Here is a 16,263-nt window from a genome sequence, read left to right as displayed (position 1 = left end):
CGGACGGCGCGGGGAGAACAAGTTGAGCAGGGCACAGGTGGGCGAGCGGCGCTAGCCTTCTCTCGGCGGCGTTCACGGAGGCGCATGTCCAGTTCCCTGGCTAAATGGATTAGCTCATCTAGGGAATTCGGTTTTTCTTTAGACGCAAGTTCATCTTTCAAAATGTCGCTCAGGCCTTGGCGGAAAGCCCCTTGCAGTGGCGTGTCACCCCAGTCGGAGCCGGCTGCCAGGATATGAAAATCGATAGCATATTCGCTCACACTGCGACTTCCTTGGTGGATCGTAAATAAGCCGGCGGCTCTACCCGGAGGGTGGTCGAAGACTTTGCGCATGTCGTCAATATATGCGGAGTATGACAATATATGGGGAGAATTATTGAAGTGGAGAGCGGTTGCCCATTCCAGCGCAGCACCCGTGAGCAGGGCCGACAGGTAAGCTACGTTAGACCTCTCGCTTTGGAAAGTGTGGAAAGTGATTTGTGAAACTCTCCTCCCATATATATATATTTATATGTACATATATATATATATTAGAGCTGGGCCGTTAACGGCGTTAACGTGCTGCGTTAACGCTATACTAGTATTGCGCGATAATATAATTAACGCATTAATCTAAAAAAAAAAAAAAAGAAACAAATTTTTTTTTTACATTTTTTTTTTTACCTTTATTTACCCAGGGTAGGTTCGCTAGCACAGATGCTCTTTTTCAGGAACGCCCTGCTTCACATTCACACAGTTCCATTCACACCCTGGAGCTGCCCAGTACAACCACAGTTGACACCATTGGCCACTGAGCAACTCCACTGGAGCAGTTGATTCAAGCCATGTCACATAGTTCAAGTTTGAAATGATTCTTTCTGTTTTGCTCCTGAGAGTGTGCTAGATACTGTACTGTACTGGTAATATTATTTATTTGTGTTAACTTCTGAATAAAACAACTTATTAAACACAAGTACATCTTATTGAACATTATTTTGATATTTCATTACCAATTATCATAGCAAAACAGCTTTTTCAAACAGTCTGTAATGCATTTTGGAAACGGGAGATGGGCTCATGGTGTAATGGGCCACCTGGCCTGAGAAACATAAGGAGGAAAGAAAAAGTAAGGACTTACTTCTGGTCATTATTTGGGTAGAACACACATATTTTGAATGCCTTCGGCAGTTTTTTTTTTTTTTTTTTTAGCCATTTTAATCTAGATTAATCTAGATTAAATCCAGGATTGCAGATAGATTAATCTAGATTAAAAAATTAATCTATGCCCACCTCTAATATATATATATATATATATATATATATACATAGTATGCTAATTAACCTTTAAAATATGCATACGTACACGTTGAGGGGGCTAGGGGAGCTGTCCACTTTCAATGGGCTGCTGTGTGGTGCTGAAATTTGCGCAACTGATCAGCCTTTTCTTCACTCACCTAAACAAGTCAATGTGTCCTGCACTGTAAAAAAAGAAAATTGTAAAAAATAAAAAATTTAATGTCTGGCAACAACGGTTGTCAAATACTTACTGTCATAATACAGTAAAATCAAATACATTTACAGATTACAACCTTTATTTAATGGTTAATATTTTGATAAAAGGTAATTTACTGTATTTTTATGGCATTTACACTTAAAGTAGAAACAACAAAAGTAATTGTAAAATAATACAATGAATTCCTGTGAAAAAACTATATATTTTTTTACAGTGTGGGTTTTCAATGCAAAAACAAGAAACATGTACCAACGAGGGCTCAACATTAACTTGGTAAAGTGAGCTACAGTAGGCTAGATACAAATGAGCTAGCAAGCTTGCTTTTGTGTTATCATCACTCGATAAAACTCGATAAAGACCAAGAGACCAAGGCGTCATAGCATAACAGCCTGCCCGACATTGACTGACACCCATAATATGGACAACTCAGTGTTGTTGAATTCAGATGTATGGTGTGTTGTTTTTCTATTGGTTTACAACCGGAACAGTGAATGTTGAAAACCGGGACATAATATTAGCGTTTTTACAGATATTTGCCGGGACTCTGAACACAGTGCTTGAAACCCCCAGACAAACCAGGACAGTCTGGTCACTGTAGGCTGAGTAGTCCTTCCTTGATTGGTCAGCCAAGCTGTCACTCTGCGCTCCACCAACCTGGGGCTGCCAGGTGACGCAGGGGCGTATTTAGACCAAGCACTGTAGTGGGGCACAAGGGGGCACCTAGGGATATGAAGCGCGCGCACAAATTTTATTTTTTTGTCGATTTTGCCCGGTTTTTGGGCGAAAATGGGCAGATTTAGGAACTATTTAATTTTTTACTTTATTTCGGTTTTAGGGTTAGGGTTAGGTTAGATGCATCCATCTGTATGGAGAATGGGAGGGGTTGTCTGATGTTAAGGCCTTGAGAACATCACCCACTGCCTTTGGAGCAAGGACCAGAGCCTCTGCCTTTGTTCTTCCTAAAGTTATTTTCTTCACTATTTTGGAATCATGTAGAATCTTTTGATTGAGCTTGTTTTTTTTTAAGAAAACATTTATCATTTAGATGCCTTTATTTCATATTCAACGCAGACGGTAGGCTATATATAGCACATTTTGTTTGGTTTTCAGTTTTCAATCCATAATAAGTCCAAAAAAATAAGTACACAACCACATTATTTCAACCTAATAAAACTATGTTTATTGTCATTGTTTTAAGAACACATGGTGACTTGGTAATACTCACATTTTGAGTAAAAAGAATCCCACTGGTCACAATGGTGACCGTAATAATGTTTTTGTTATAAGGCTCTGAAATGTTACTGAATGATGTATCAATGTATTTACAGCTAAATTGAATAATAAAGGGTCTCAATTAAATATGTGTAGTGTCACATGACCAGAACACAGCTCAGTCGTCGCAAGGTTTAACTGGAGGAAGGCCAGAGAGAGAGAGAGAGAGAGAGAGAGAGAGAGAGAGAGAGAGAGAGAGAGAGAGAGAGAGAGAGAGAGAGAGAGAGAGAGAGAGAGAGAGAGAGAGAGAGAGAGAGAAGAGAGAGAGAGAGAAGAGAGAGAGAGAGAGAGGAGAGGGAAAGACGTTCTTGAAAGTTAACATGCTGCAGCGCCATGTGTAATAAACCGCTGCCTACCTGAGCACTGTTTTGCTTTAAGCTGCACACCGGAGCATCTTTTAATCCAGCTGTTTGCTGTTCTATGATATTTTCGGACATTTCGCTCGACACTTCGAGCTGACATGGGGATATCTTTATCCTTGATTTGATTGTCTCTTTGTTTGGCAAGCCTTCAACATAAGTACACACAGCAGGGTCCTTCTGACAAACCCGTAGTAGTCTGCCCACGAGGGCTGGAATGCCCGAATTTCTTAGCTGTGCATCATGACAGAATGCAACGCAGCCCCTGTGAACTGCGCATGCAGAGCTGCCTGCTGAAAGCTGAGCACCATGGGATGTACCATGTATTAGCTGTCATAGGGGGGGGGGGGGGGGGGGGTGCAAATCAGTCAACTTACAAAAAATAGCCTGTTGGAGGATTTCAACAAGATAAATGCGACAACAGTGCAAAATATTTCACTATAATATTTCAAAGCGAAGTAAAAAATATTATAATAATTATTTGATCACTGATCAGTGGGGCACAGACACTGATCAGTGGGGCTAGTGCCCTACTGATAGTGGTTTAAATACGCCGATGGGTGACGCTATTGGTCACGTGAGCCCGGGTCTCATGGCCAGTACAGAGAGACTAAGGAGCTTCTATCCCCAGGCCATCAGGATGCTCAATGACAATAACACTATGTAACAAACCATCAAATACACTCACAGCACACACATCCACACGTACACACTCACTTTAAATTAAACAACTCAATGTAGCACCCACTTTACCCACTTTAGACACTTTAAAGGAACACTCCAACATTTTGGGAAATTAGCTTATTTGCCATCTACCCTGGAGTCAGACAAGAAGATACATACCTTTTTCTTCTCTGTGCATGCAGTAGGAGTAGGAAGACGTTGGGAACTAGGCTAATGGAGGAACCTACTTCCAGTGACTGACGCTAAGCTAGGCTAACAGTGCGCGTCTTCCTACTCCTACTGCATGCACAGAGAAGAAAAAGGTATGTATCTTCTTGTCTAACTCCAGGGTAGATGGCAAATAAGCTAATTTCCCAAAATGTTGGCGTTTTCCTTTAACACACTTTATATTTATTGGTAAAGAGACTTGCACTACAACTCATACCTCATTGCACCTTACCCTAAGTTGTACCTCATCCCATTTCTACTCTGTATTGTATATTGTATATATGTATATTGAACACTTTTGTTTACACCTGTTTACATACTTTTGACTTTCTATTTTATACTTTATCTATTTTTTTATCTAGCACACTCTCAGGAGCAAAACAGAAAAAAGCATTTCATATCAAAGTATTCTGTATTTTTGTATGACAACTAATAAAGAAACTTGAAACTTGGTTGGTAGAGGGCCGAGGGAGGGGGCCAGGGCTGAGGGTATAAGAGGGTGGTACACTGAGACCCATACCTGAGAGTGGAATAAACAGATAAGAAAGAAAGAAAGAAAGAAAGAAAGAAAGAAAGAAAGAAAGAAAGAAAGAAAGAAAGAAAGAAAGAAAGAAAGAAAGAAAGAAAGAAAGAAAGAAAGAAAGAAAAGAAAGAAAGAAAGAAAGAAAGAAGGAAGGAAGGAAGGATGAATCGTTAAAAGGAAGGGACGATGACATAACCAGTCTGTGAGCACCAGCTGGCCCAGAGAGCTCACCGCCACTCCTGTGTTGCTATGGTTACTTGCAGCAGGTTGCCAAGCGAGGACGGTTCCGTCATCAGCGACGAATCAGAAGAGAAGATGAAGCCGGGCAGGGGCGTGACGGTGCAGAAAGTCACAGCGCAGCAGAAACCCACCAAGGAGGAGACCCGCAAGAGGAAGGGTGAGTGACACGTCGATACAAACACCTCCTCCTATCACAGGACCCTGTGTTCACGCATACAGACAGACACATACAGACAGACAGACAGACAGACAGACAGACAGACAGACAGACAGACAGACAGACAGACAGACAGACAGACAGACAGACAGACAGACAGACAGACAGACAGACAGACAGACAGACAGACACTCTGAAGTCCCTCTTCCATTCCTTTATATGTTCCTCTACACACAGTGTCTTCCCCCGAGCACTCAGGTACCCAGGGAGAACGGGAGAACGGGAGAAACCCACTGGCGCTGCTGCCCTTTTTATAGCCAGAAACACTCAGAGAGAGAGAGAGACGGCTCTGATGAATATTCATGAGACAGACACTCTGCTGACATGATACACTGTGTCAGAGTGGTGCATACTGTCACACACATACTGTATACACACACACACACACACACACACACACACACACACACACACACACACACACACACACACACACACACACACACACACACACACACACACACACACACACATACTGTATACACGCACACACACGGCAGGCACATGCACACATGCGTACACACACATACACACACACACACACACACATACACATACTGTATACACACACACACGGAAGGCACATGCACACATGCGTACACACACACACACACACACACACACACACACACACACACACACACACACACACACACACACACACACACACACACACACACACACACACACACACACACACACACACACACACACACACACACACACACACACACACATACTCACACACAACCTGTTCTCCCACATGTAGATGTAATAATCATTATGTTACCGTACCACACAATGCAGTGCCTTGGGGGCAAAAGACTGATTACTGTATGTGTGACGCTCCACAGCTCTGGCAGCTGCAGGGAAACAGACATACTGTACCTGTATCCACTGAGCAGATTCAGGTTTATGTTGACATTTCTTGTCCACTGAGGCCGGTTCCGATAATGGTTTATTTTCTATTTAATTTAGCCTTTAATATATGTCTCAGCTTATAGTGGTATGGTTTGGATTTCTGGACCTTAAGGATGTATGGTAATACTTGCTAGTAGTGCAGTTGGTATAATGTCAATAGCTTTACTCAGCGAGTTCTGGCTCGCTGCCTGGTTCCGAGCGCCAACCGGGAAGCATCAGACAAACGGGGTCGGGAGACAAAAAAGCTTTAACCCTTTCACTACCACACTGCAGACGGTTAACCTTTCACTATCACAGTACAGACGGTGTGATACTACCACACTAGATAAGGTTAACCCTTTCACTACAGTTAACCTAGTGGTAGTGAAAGGGTTCAAATGGGTAACTCCTTTGCCTGCACGTTGTGGTGTGGAATAGAAACTGTATCGTGACCCCCATCGTGACCCCATTTTCTGTGTCTGGGCGCTTCCAAATTCACTCAGAACCCGGCGTCAGGCCAGAACTCTCAACCACAGCACTTGGGGAAGCTAATGGCATCGCATCAATTACACTACTAGCAAGTATTCCATACCACTTAATGTCCAAAAGTCTGAACGATCCCTTTAAAGTAGGCAGACTTAATTCTCCATAAGTGTTTAAGTGTGCGTGAAAATTATCTTCAATTATAAAACGGACAGAGCTCTCTCATCATCTCTCGATTATGATTATGGTATTGGATGGATTTGAATAATTAACGAGAAGAGTTCAGTTCAGGGAAACTTAAATTGAATCCAGTGCAAAAGTCCTCCTTCATTTGTCACAGAGTGTCTCCTCGGAGCTGGAAGGGTTTGTGATGGTATTGGACCCAGGAGCAGGACAACGAAGGAGACAGAGGCAGAGGATGGGGGGGGGGGGGGGGGGGGCCGACCGTGGGTTGAATTGAACCCTTTCACTACCACACTACAGAAGGTTAACCCTCATCTGTAGTGTGGTAGTGAAAGGGTTAACCTTCTGTAGTGTGGTAGTGAAAGGGTTAACCTTCTGTAGTGTGGTAGTGAAAGGGTTAACCTTCTGTAGTGTGGTAGTGAAAGGGTTAACCTTCTGTAGTGTGGTAGTGAAAGGGTTAACCTTCTGTAGTGTGGTAGTGAAAGGGTTAACCGTATGTAGTGTGGTAGTGAAAGGGTTAACCTTCTGTAGTGTGGTAGTGAAAGGGTTAACCTTCTGTAGTGTGGTAGTGAAAGGGTTAACCGTATGTAGTGTGGTAGTGAAAGGGTTAACCGTATGTAGTGTGGTAGTGAAAGGGTTAACCTGCTGTAGTGTGGTAGTGAAAGGGTTAACCTTCTGTAGTGTGGTAGTGAAAGGGTTAACCTTCTGTAGTGTGGTAGTGAAAGGTGAAAGGGTTAACCTTCTGTAGTGTGGTAGTGAAAGGGTTAACCTTCTGTAGTGTGGTAGTGAAAGGGTTAACGAGGACATCAGGCAGACGGACAGGGAACACAGCAGGGGGGGGGGGGGGGGGGGGGGGGGGGGGGAGGGGGGGCGACTAACTGAACTAAACTGGTAACAGAACAGCACTATGGGGGAAACATAGGTGACAGGAATAAACGACCAGACCGAGACTCTACTCTACTGGAAGTTTCTTGGACCCAGTGACAGGGTTTCTTATTAACTTCTATGATTGAAATGTCATCTATAGGCCTGGCGGATGGAATTCAACTTGGTTGCTAGGAGTTGCATGTTGGGCAGTTTGCGTGAATAGAATAATTAGCTCATTATCAGGTAAAATATAGAAGATAAGACATAAATAATCACAGAATTCCCAGAGTAGGTTTATTGTAATGGTAATACTGCATAATGCATAATGCAATATAAGAAAAAATGTCTAGCCTTTATGCCCTTATTAGCATAATCATTAATAACAACACCATATTTAATGAAAAGTGAAAATTCGACAAATGGTCATAAATTGGCTCAAGTTAGCTCATTTGAAAGCTAAAAACAGGTTGGAACATAAATCCACATAGTTTAGGATATTTAGCTAATAAATCACTGAATACAGGAAACGGCAATACGTTAAAGTTAACAACAACCACAACGTCACACTCATTGGCCTTCACCCTCTTCATCATCATCATCGCTCTCTTCATTCCCTTTAGCCTCCTCGTCCTCTTCGTCTCCATGTATTGCAAATGGGATACAGCAGCAAAACCTCAATTCCTTCACACTTGCAATATAGTCAGTGCGACTGAGACGTACAGCATGGCCACTGCAGTGTCCTCTGGCTGCAGGGCTTCAGCGCGCCGCAGCTGGTGCCATCAAGAGGAGCCACAGCCTGGGTGGAAACCTTTTTTATTTTATTTTATTTGAAATCTTTATTTCGAACATGTAAATAAATAAATACAAACAATATAAAATCAAAACAAATCATTGATCTCAAGAAATTAAATGAAAAAAAATAAACAAAAGCAAAACATAACTCAATTTACATGTTCGAAAAGGAGTAGGACGAAGTATACACTTATTTAATCCTACCCCTTTTCCACTACTCAAATGAGTGTACTAATTTAAAACCTTACAAAACAAATATATATCTATGCAAAACAAAAAAACAAAAACTATATACGGTATTATGTAAAACATGAACGAAATCAAATAAAAATGTAAACAACCGTGAATGTCGAATCCCTTCCTCATCCCTGTACCTCGTGATCATAATTTCCTTGTAATTCAGTTTGAATGGTCTCATATTTGGACATTCAGACTGTTCCACAGTTTCATTTAATTTCATTTCAGTTTCATTTCAAACATTTATTTAAACCCGAAAGGCAACTGAGGTTTCCCTCATTTACGGTCACGTCGAGTGTACGCACCAGAGTTAGGCAAAGAAATGCACATACAATTACAAGGCATATCAAATCTTAACAATAAGACAAGTTAGGATAACAATCAATTAAAACATGTACAACTTGATTGACAGAGGCTGGAGATCAGGGTTTTAAACTCTGCGACAGAGGGGAGAATCTCAAGCTTTAAGGACTGTTGGAGTTCTATGAACTAGAGGGGCATCATACAGTAGCAAAATGCAGATTTACCCTGTTCAGAGCAAACTCTGAACGGGTTCCATATGTACCAAAATTCCATTCCAATAATGATGTAGTATAAGGAGGTAGCTTACCAATAATCATGTTGTATAAGGAGGTAGTTTACCAATAATGATGTAGTATAAGGAGGTAGCTTACCAATAATGATGTAGTATAAGGAGGTAGCTTACCAATAATGATGTAGTATAAGGAGGTAGCTTACCAATAATGATGTAGTATAAGGAGGTAGCTTATCAATAATGATGTAGTATAAGGAGGTAGCTTATCAATAATGATGTAATATAAGGAGGTAGCTTACCAATAATCATGTCGTATAAGGAGGTAGTTTACCAATAATGATGTAGTATGAGGAGGTAGCTTACCAATAATGATGTAGTATAAGGAGGTAGCTTACCAATAATGATGTAGTATAAGGAGGTAGCTTACCAATAATGATGTAGTATAAGGGGGTAGCTTACCAATAATGATGTAGTATAAGGAGGTAGCTTACCAATAATGATGTAGTATAAGGAGGTAGCTTACCAATAATGATGTAGTATAAGGAGGTAGCTTACCAATAATGATGTAGTATAAGGAGGTAGCTTACCAATAATGATGTAGTATAAGGAGGTAGCTTACCAATAATGATGTAATATAAGGAGGTAGCTTACCAATAATGATGTAGTATAAGGAGGTAGTTTACCAATAATGATGTAGTATAAGGAGGTAGTTTACCAATAATGATGTAGTATAAGGAGGTAGCTTACCAATAATGATGTAGTATAAGGAGGTAGCTTACCAACAAGGGCCTTACAATTAACCATTTTTAATTTGTTGCATCTCTCTATCAGTGAGGACCAACCAACCTTCTCATAAAGGACACAGTGATGAGTTCCGTATCTATCATTAGTGATAAATCTGAGGGCATGACAGCCCCTCCTCCCTCCTCCTCTCTGATCTGCAGCCTTGCACGGTGTGACCTGGAGATGAGCATGTGTGCAGCCTCACATTGACATCAGTCGGAGGAAGCCTTTTAACACTTTCACTACCACACTACCGAAGGTTAACCTTTCACTACCATACTACCGACGGTTAACCGTCTGACTGTATAGTGTTGTAGTGAAAGGGTTAACCATCTGTAGTGTGGTAGTGAAAGGTTTAACCTTCTGTAGTGTGGTAGTGAAAGGTTAACCTTCTGTAGTGTGGTAGTGAAAGGTTAACCTTCTGTAGTGTGGTAGTGAAAGAGTTAACCTTCTGTAGTGTGGTAGTGAAAGGGTTTACCGTCTGTAGTGTGGTAGTGAATGGGTTAACCTTATGTAGTGTCGTAGTGAAAGGGTTAACCGTCTGTAGTGTGGTAGTGAAAGGGTTAACCGTCTGTAGTGTGGTAGTGAAAGGGTTAACCTTCTGTAGTCTGGTAGTTAAAGGGTTAACCTCCTGTAGTGTGGTAGTGAAAGGTTAACCTTCTGTAGTGTGGTAGTGAAAGGGTTAACCGTCTGTAGTATGGTAGTGAAAGGGTTAACTTGCTGTAGTGTGGTAGTGAAAGGGTTAACCTTCTGTAGTGTGGCAGTGAAAGGGTTAACCGTCTGTAGTGTGGTAGTGAAAGCTTAACCTTCTGTAGTGTGGTAGTGAAAGGGTTAACCGTCTGTAGTGTGGTAGTGAAAGGGTTAACCGTCTGTAGTGTGGTAGTGAAAGGTTAACCTTCTGTAGTGTGGTAGTGAAAGGGTTAACCTCCTGTAGTGTGGTAGTGAAAGGTTTCACATTATGCAGTGTGGTAGTGAAAGTTTAACTGTCTGTAGTGTGGTAGTGAAAGGGTTAACCTTCTGTAGTGTGGTAGTGAAAGGTTAACCTTCTGTAGTGTGGTAGTGAAAGGTTAACCTTCTGTAGTGTGGTAGTGAAAGGTTAACCTTCTGTAGTGTGGTAGTGAAAGGTTAACCTTCTGTAGTGTGGTAGTGAAAGGTTAACCTTCTGTAGTGTGGTAGTGAAAGGGTAACCGTCTGTAGTGTGGTAGTGAAAGGTTAACCTTCTGTAGTGTGGTAGTGAAAGGGTTAACCTTCTGTAGTGTGGTAGTGAAAGGTTAACCGTCTGTAGTGTGGTAGTGAAAGGGTTAAGTTTCAGGTGCCCCCCCCCCCCTGTCTGTAGATCTGGTAGTGAGCATCATTCATAGACTTGGCCTTTTTTCTGCTCAAACAGAAGGACTCGGTCCCGGTATCTTTTAGGCCCACTGTGAGCGCCGTCATCAGGTTCCACCAGCACTGTATCGAGAGAGACCAGACCATTGTACTTCCTAGGATTACCTTTCAATGCAGATGCCTTGCCCTTTCCACACGGGTAGCGGACAGTGTCACATCCTGACACGTTCACGCATCCCTAGGGGGACTCTGACATTTGGTAAATGCTAAATGGTGCATTTATATAGCAGCTTTTATCCAAAGTGCTTTACAATTCTGTTCCTCACATTCACCCATTCACCCACACATTCAAACACCGACGGCGGAAGCGACCATGCAAGGTTTAGTGTCTTGCTCAAGGACACTTCGACACACGCTGGGAGGGAGGGAATCGAACCGGGAGCCTCCAGATTACCAGACGACTGCTCTACCTCCCGAGTCACATGTAGCTAGCGAGGGGGACGTCCGCCTCCTGATGCTTGATCATGCAGTCCATGTGGGGTTTGGTTCACAAGCAGGATCCTATCAGCAGTGAGGTCATTATTATGTGCTAAGATGACGGTGTCATAGCTGTGTCTTGTTGGATGTGCTCTTCATCGCGGCTTCTCCACCAGGAAGGGATTATGTTGATTGTCAGCTCGTACCCAACTCCTGCTCCTCTTCTCCTCTCACCATCATTGGCACTGGGCTCTTCACTGTAACAGTTGTTACCTTTTCCTGTATTTGTCTGAACCTTAGTAAGAGTACAGGGGAGCGTTCTCTCAGCACTCCAGGGCCATAGTGCCGGTCACGTAACGTACGTACAACTCGCCGGATTTCGGGGTAATTCCCTCTAGATGTGTGGTGACAGTAAACCACTGGAAACCGTTCTCCGTTGCATTCTTCATGACTAACGTTACAAACAAATCAAAAGCTACCTTACTCTCCCGTCCCCGCGTACACTCTGCCTAGACCAGTGGTTCCCAAAGTCGGGGTCGCGACCCAAAGGTGGGCCGCGAGATGATTTCAAAAAAAAAAAAAAAAAAAAAAAATTGTCAGGCCACTGAACTTAGAAGCAGGCCAGGACAGTGTTTCTAGTTGTATTCTAAAATTCTATTCTATTGTATTCTAAAATGTGACTATATGGTTTTATATTAACTTAATAAATAAACAAAAACGAAAAATCTACTTATTTCAACGAACATTTCAAACTAAATAACAGATTATGCACATAAAACGCTGAAAACAACCGAAGCAACAATAGTATTTTAATGAGGCTATTATTATTATCATTATTATTTTGCAACAAGTTAGCCCTCTCATAAATAGCACATATAAATGAATAACTAACTTGAACTAACATAATAGGATTGAAGTGATATTTGGCTTAAAAAATCGGTCGCCTGGCAAAAAAACGATGTGCATTGGGCCGCGGCTCTCTGACGCCTTATTTTCTGGGTCCCGGCCTGAAAAGTTTGGGAACCCCTGGCCTAGACCACCTGTATCCCACCATGCATCACTCTTAAAGGAGCAGGCAACACCCTAATCACCCTAGGGTCTCGTCATTAGCTCCAGCTGCAGTATCGGCCTCGGCAATGTCCCCGATCGTACCTGCCACCGTGCCACAGGCCCCACAATGTGGCAGAGCGGCCCACTTGCAGACCACATTTATTTAATTTTAATCTTTATTTACCCAGGGTAGGTTCGCTGAGCACGGATGCTCTTTTTCAACTACGCCCTGCTTCACATTCACACAGTTCCATTCACACCTGGGAGCTGCCCAGTACAACCACAGTCTGACACCTGGGAGCTGCCCAGTACAACCACAGTCTGACACCTGGGAGCTGCCCAGTACAACCACAGTCTGACACCTGGGAGCTGCCCAGTACAACCACAGTCTGACACCTGTGAGCTGCCCAGTACAACCACAGTCTGACACCTGGGAGCTGCCCAGTACAACCACAGTCTGACACCTGGGAGCTGCCCAGTACAACCACAGTCTGACACCTGGGAGCTGCCCAGTACAACCACAGTCTGACACCTGGGAGCTGCCCAGTACAACCACAGTCTGACACCTGGGAGCTGCCCAGTACAACCACAGTCTGACACCTGGGAGCTGCCCAGTACAACCACAGTCTGACACCTGGGAGCTGCCCAGTACAACCACAGTCTGACACCTGGGAGCTGCCCAGTACAACCACAGTCTGACACCTGGGAGCTGCCCAGTACAACCACAGTCTGACACCGTTGGCCACTGAGCAACTCCACTGGAGCAGTTGGGGGTTAAGTGCCTTGCTCAAGGGCACTTCAGCGGTTGGTGTTAAGGGTATGGGAGAGAGTTATTAATTCACTTCCCCAGCCCAGATTTATTCCTGCCGGTCCGGGGGATCGAACCGGCGACTTTTCCGGTCACAAACCCACTTCTCTAACCGTCAGGCCACCGCTGCCCATTGGGAAGTGAAGCGTCGTGGACGAGGACAGACTTGTCACCCTTCCTCAGGTAACCAAATCTGGTGGATGGGTGGTGGTGGAACAGGGCTGAGCTCACGATCAAAGACATCTTGAGCCCCTGTGACTAAGAGTCAAGGGAAGAGGGCCTCCATGTTTAAAGTGGACCTTCCTTTAACATTCATAGCTTTCTTCATCACCTCCATGGTTTTGACTCTGAGATGGTGCTCTGGAAGCCTGGAACAACCTGTCTATTCACGATCTTGTACATGAGGATTGGCTGATTCTCTTTCAAGGGATGAGAGTGATTCTGGAACTCCTCCGTGATTTTCTCACCATCCCTTTGATCCAGCTCTTGTGGGTGATCGAGCCTTCGAGGTGACAGCACCAAGGCTCTGGAACGCTCTCCCCCTGGACCTGCGAACTGCCCCCTCTGAAAACTCTTTTAAAAAACAACTAAAAACACATTTGTTCAGACAGGCCTTTGGTCATACATAGGCACCTTTTCTTGTCCTCGCTGTTCTTATAGTTTTGTTTTAATTAGTGACTCATGATTTTATCCAAATTCTTTTATTCTACTTTTTCTATCTGGTTTCACTGTTTTTAACTGCTGTCTGTTGTTGTTGTCATTTATTTCTGATTTTGTTTTATTGTGTTTTTATATTAAGCTGTAGTGTAAAGCACCCTGTGCATTCGTGCTGTGAAGGGTGCTATATAAATAAAGGTCATTCATTCATTCATTGTCTTCTCTCACCTTCTTATAAATGGTGTATTTATATAGCAGCTTTTATCCAAAGTGCTTTACAATTTAGTTCCTCACATGCACCCATTCATCCACACACCGACGGCAGATGCAACCATGCAACCTGCTCATCAGGAGCAATTGAATGAATGAATTAATTATTTTATTTCGAATGTTTACAAATAAATAAACAAACAAATAATTTTTCGAACATTTTCACAAATAAAGTAACGAAAAGGATAGGTTTGAAGCCGAAGGCTTATAGAGCAACCTACCCCTAATAAAAAAATAAAGAATATTCAAAAAAGTTAGTTTTCAAAATATAACAAACAAAAAAAATAAATCAACAATCAAAAATCAACAAAAAACTATCCAGAAAAGAACAAAAAAAGTTAAAGTTTGCAAGATAAAACAAACAAACAAACAAACAAACAAACAAAAAAATCAACAATCAACAAACAAAAAAAACTTTCCTGAAAAGAACATAAGCCAACATAGGAAAAATCTAAAATTCATCTGCAATACCAGAGTTTCATGGTAGAAAAAAAAGAAAAGAAAAAAATATTGTAGGTTAAATTTTACTATAAGATTCTAGAACCCTGTTTTTAAACATCTTTTTAAACTTAAAAATACTGTTTTTTATTTCATCCGGTATATTGTTCCAGAGTTTCACTCCTTTAACTGACACAGACATACTTTTAAGTGTGGTTCGAGCTCTAGGCTGTTTCAAATTGAGTGTTCTTCTTAAATTATACGTCACCTCTCGTTCTTTAAACAAAATGTGTAAGTTACATGGCAGTTGATGACTTCTAGCTTTAAAAACTATCTCTGCTGTTTTAAGGTCAACTAAGTCGAGGAACTTTAATGCCCTTAGTTCAAAAAACAGTGTGTTAGGGTAAGTTAGGGTAAGTGTCCGCTGCCCGGGAGGAGCAGGAATCGAACCGAGAACCTTCTCCCTCCTCTGGATTCCCTGGCGTGTCCTGACTTATACATTTCCTCCACCGTCTGAGAACGATCAAAAGTACGGCTCATTGTTCTTTTCAGGGGGCTTGGTTTATCGGTCTTAAATCAAAATCTTTGGTTTATCGACGGAATAATCACTAGGATTTGGATTAGATTAAAATGTAGATACTTAAAGCCCCTGGAAACAAAGCATCAAATCGTTAGAATGTATGTATGATATCCACGACCTGTGTGATATTAAGCGTCCACCAAAGTTTGAATGAAAAAAGCCTATAGATGATATTTGAATCATAAAGGTTCATAGGAAACAACATTGCTGGGTTTCATATCGGCCATATAGACCTGTTCGCTGTATATACGTCAGACCCAGTGTGCGCGTGCATCACCAGAGCCGAAAGGATCGTAATCCTGGTCAGAACAACGGGGCAGACTACAATATATTTGCATTTGGTAGCCATGCTAGCAATCTAAACAATCAATCCAAGCTAGATTATGTAAAAGGTGAAATACTCACAAACAGCCGTGCTGATTTGACTAAATGACATCCAGCCGTTTTTCGTTTGAAAACAACTTTTAGTCACGGTTTCTCCATAGAGCTCTGTCGTATTCTTTTGGCGCAGCAGCTCGCGCAGGTCCGAGGTAACTGTCACGTGACTCAGTTGGTATCGCTGATTGGCTCGAACACTGTATGTTTGTTTGTATACAGCAAACTAGGGTTGACCTCGACTAGTCGAATAGTCGACTAATCGATCGAAAGGATCCATAGTCGACTGCCAACCTCTTAGTCGAATGCAATTAAAAAAAAAATCTAATATATATATTGTGACGAGCCTCGTGGTGTTCAGACTCGTCACGGTTCAAAAACAAACAAATTCAATTGTCCACACAAGCACAATTTCAATCAATAAAATATATTTATTGAATAAGGCAAATATAGTCCGATGGGCAATTAGAGTAGTCGTAATACAGTCCAAGGTCAAAAACACAAAACAG

The 16,263-nt window shown here is 42.3% G+C and overlaps 1 protein-coding gene across 1 annotated transcript in view; it reads left to right on the top strand.

Moving 5' to 3' along the window:
* Positions 1-16,263, top strand: part of LOC311247279 (UPF0606 protein KIAA1549L-like) — a gene marked incomplete at both ends in the record, with an annotated part of 170,423 nt that overhangs the window by 108,200 nt on the left and 45,960 nt on the right. Inside the window, one exon of the mRNA XM_084337639.1 lies at positions 4,803-4,933. Within this exon, the coding sequence (XP_084193765.1) occupies positions 4,803-4,933 (131 nt within the window). The remainder of the gene's footprint in view (positions 1-4,802; positions 4,934-16,263) is intronic.

The sequence above is a fragment of the Notolepis coatsorum genome (genome assembly GCF_963971535.1).
Source record: "Notolepis coatsorum genome assembly, chromosome: 20".
Taxonomy (NCBI): Eukaryota; Metazoa; Chordata; class Actinopteri; order Aulopiformes; family Paralepididae; genus Notolepis; species Notolepis coatsorum.
Note: the sequence above shows the minus strand (reverse complement) of the source record. Positions and strands in the feature narration are given on the sequence as shown.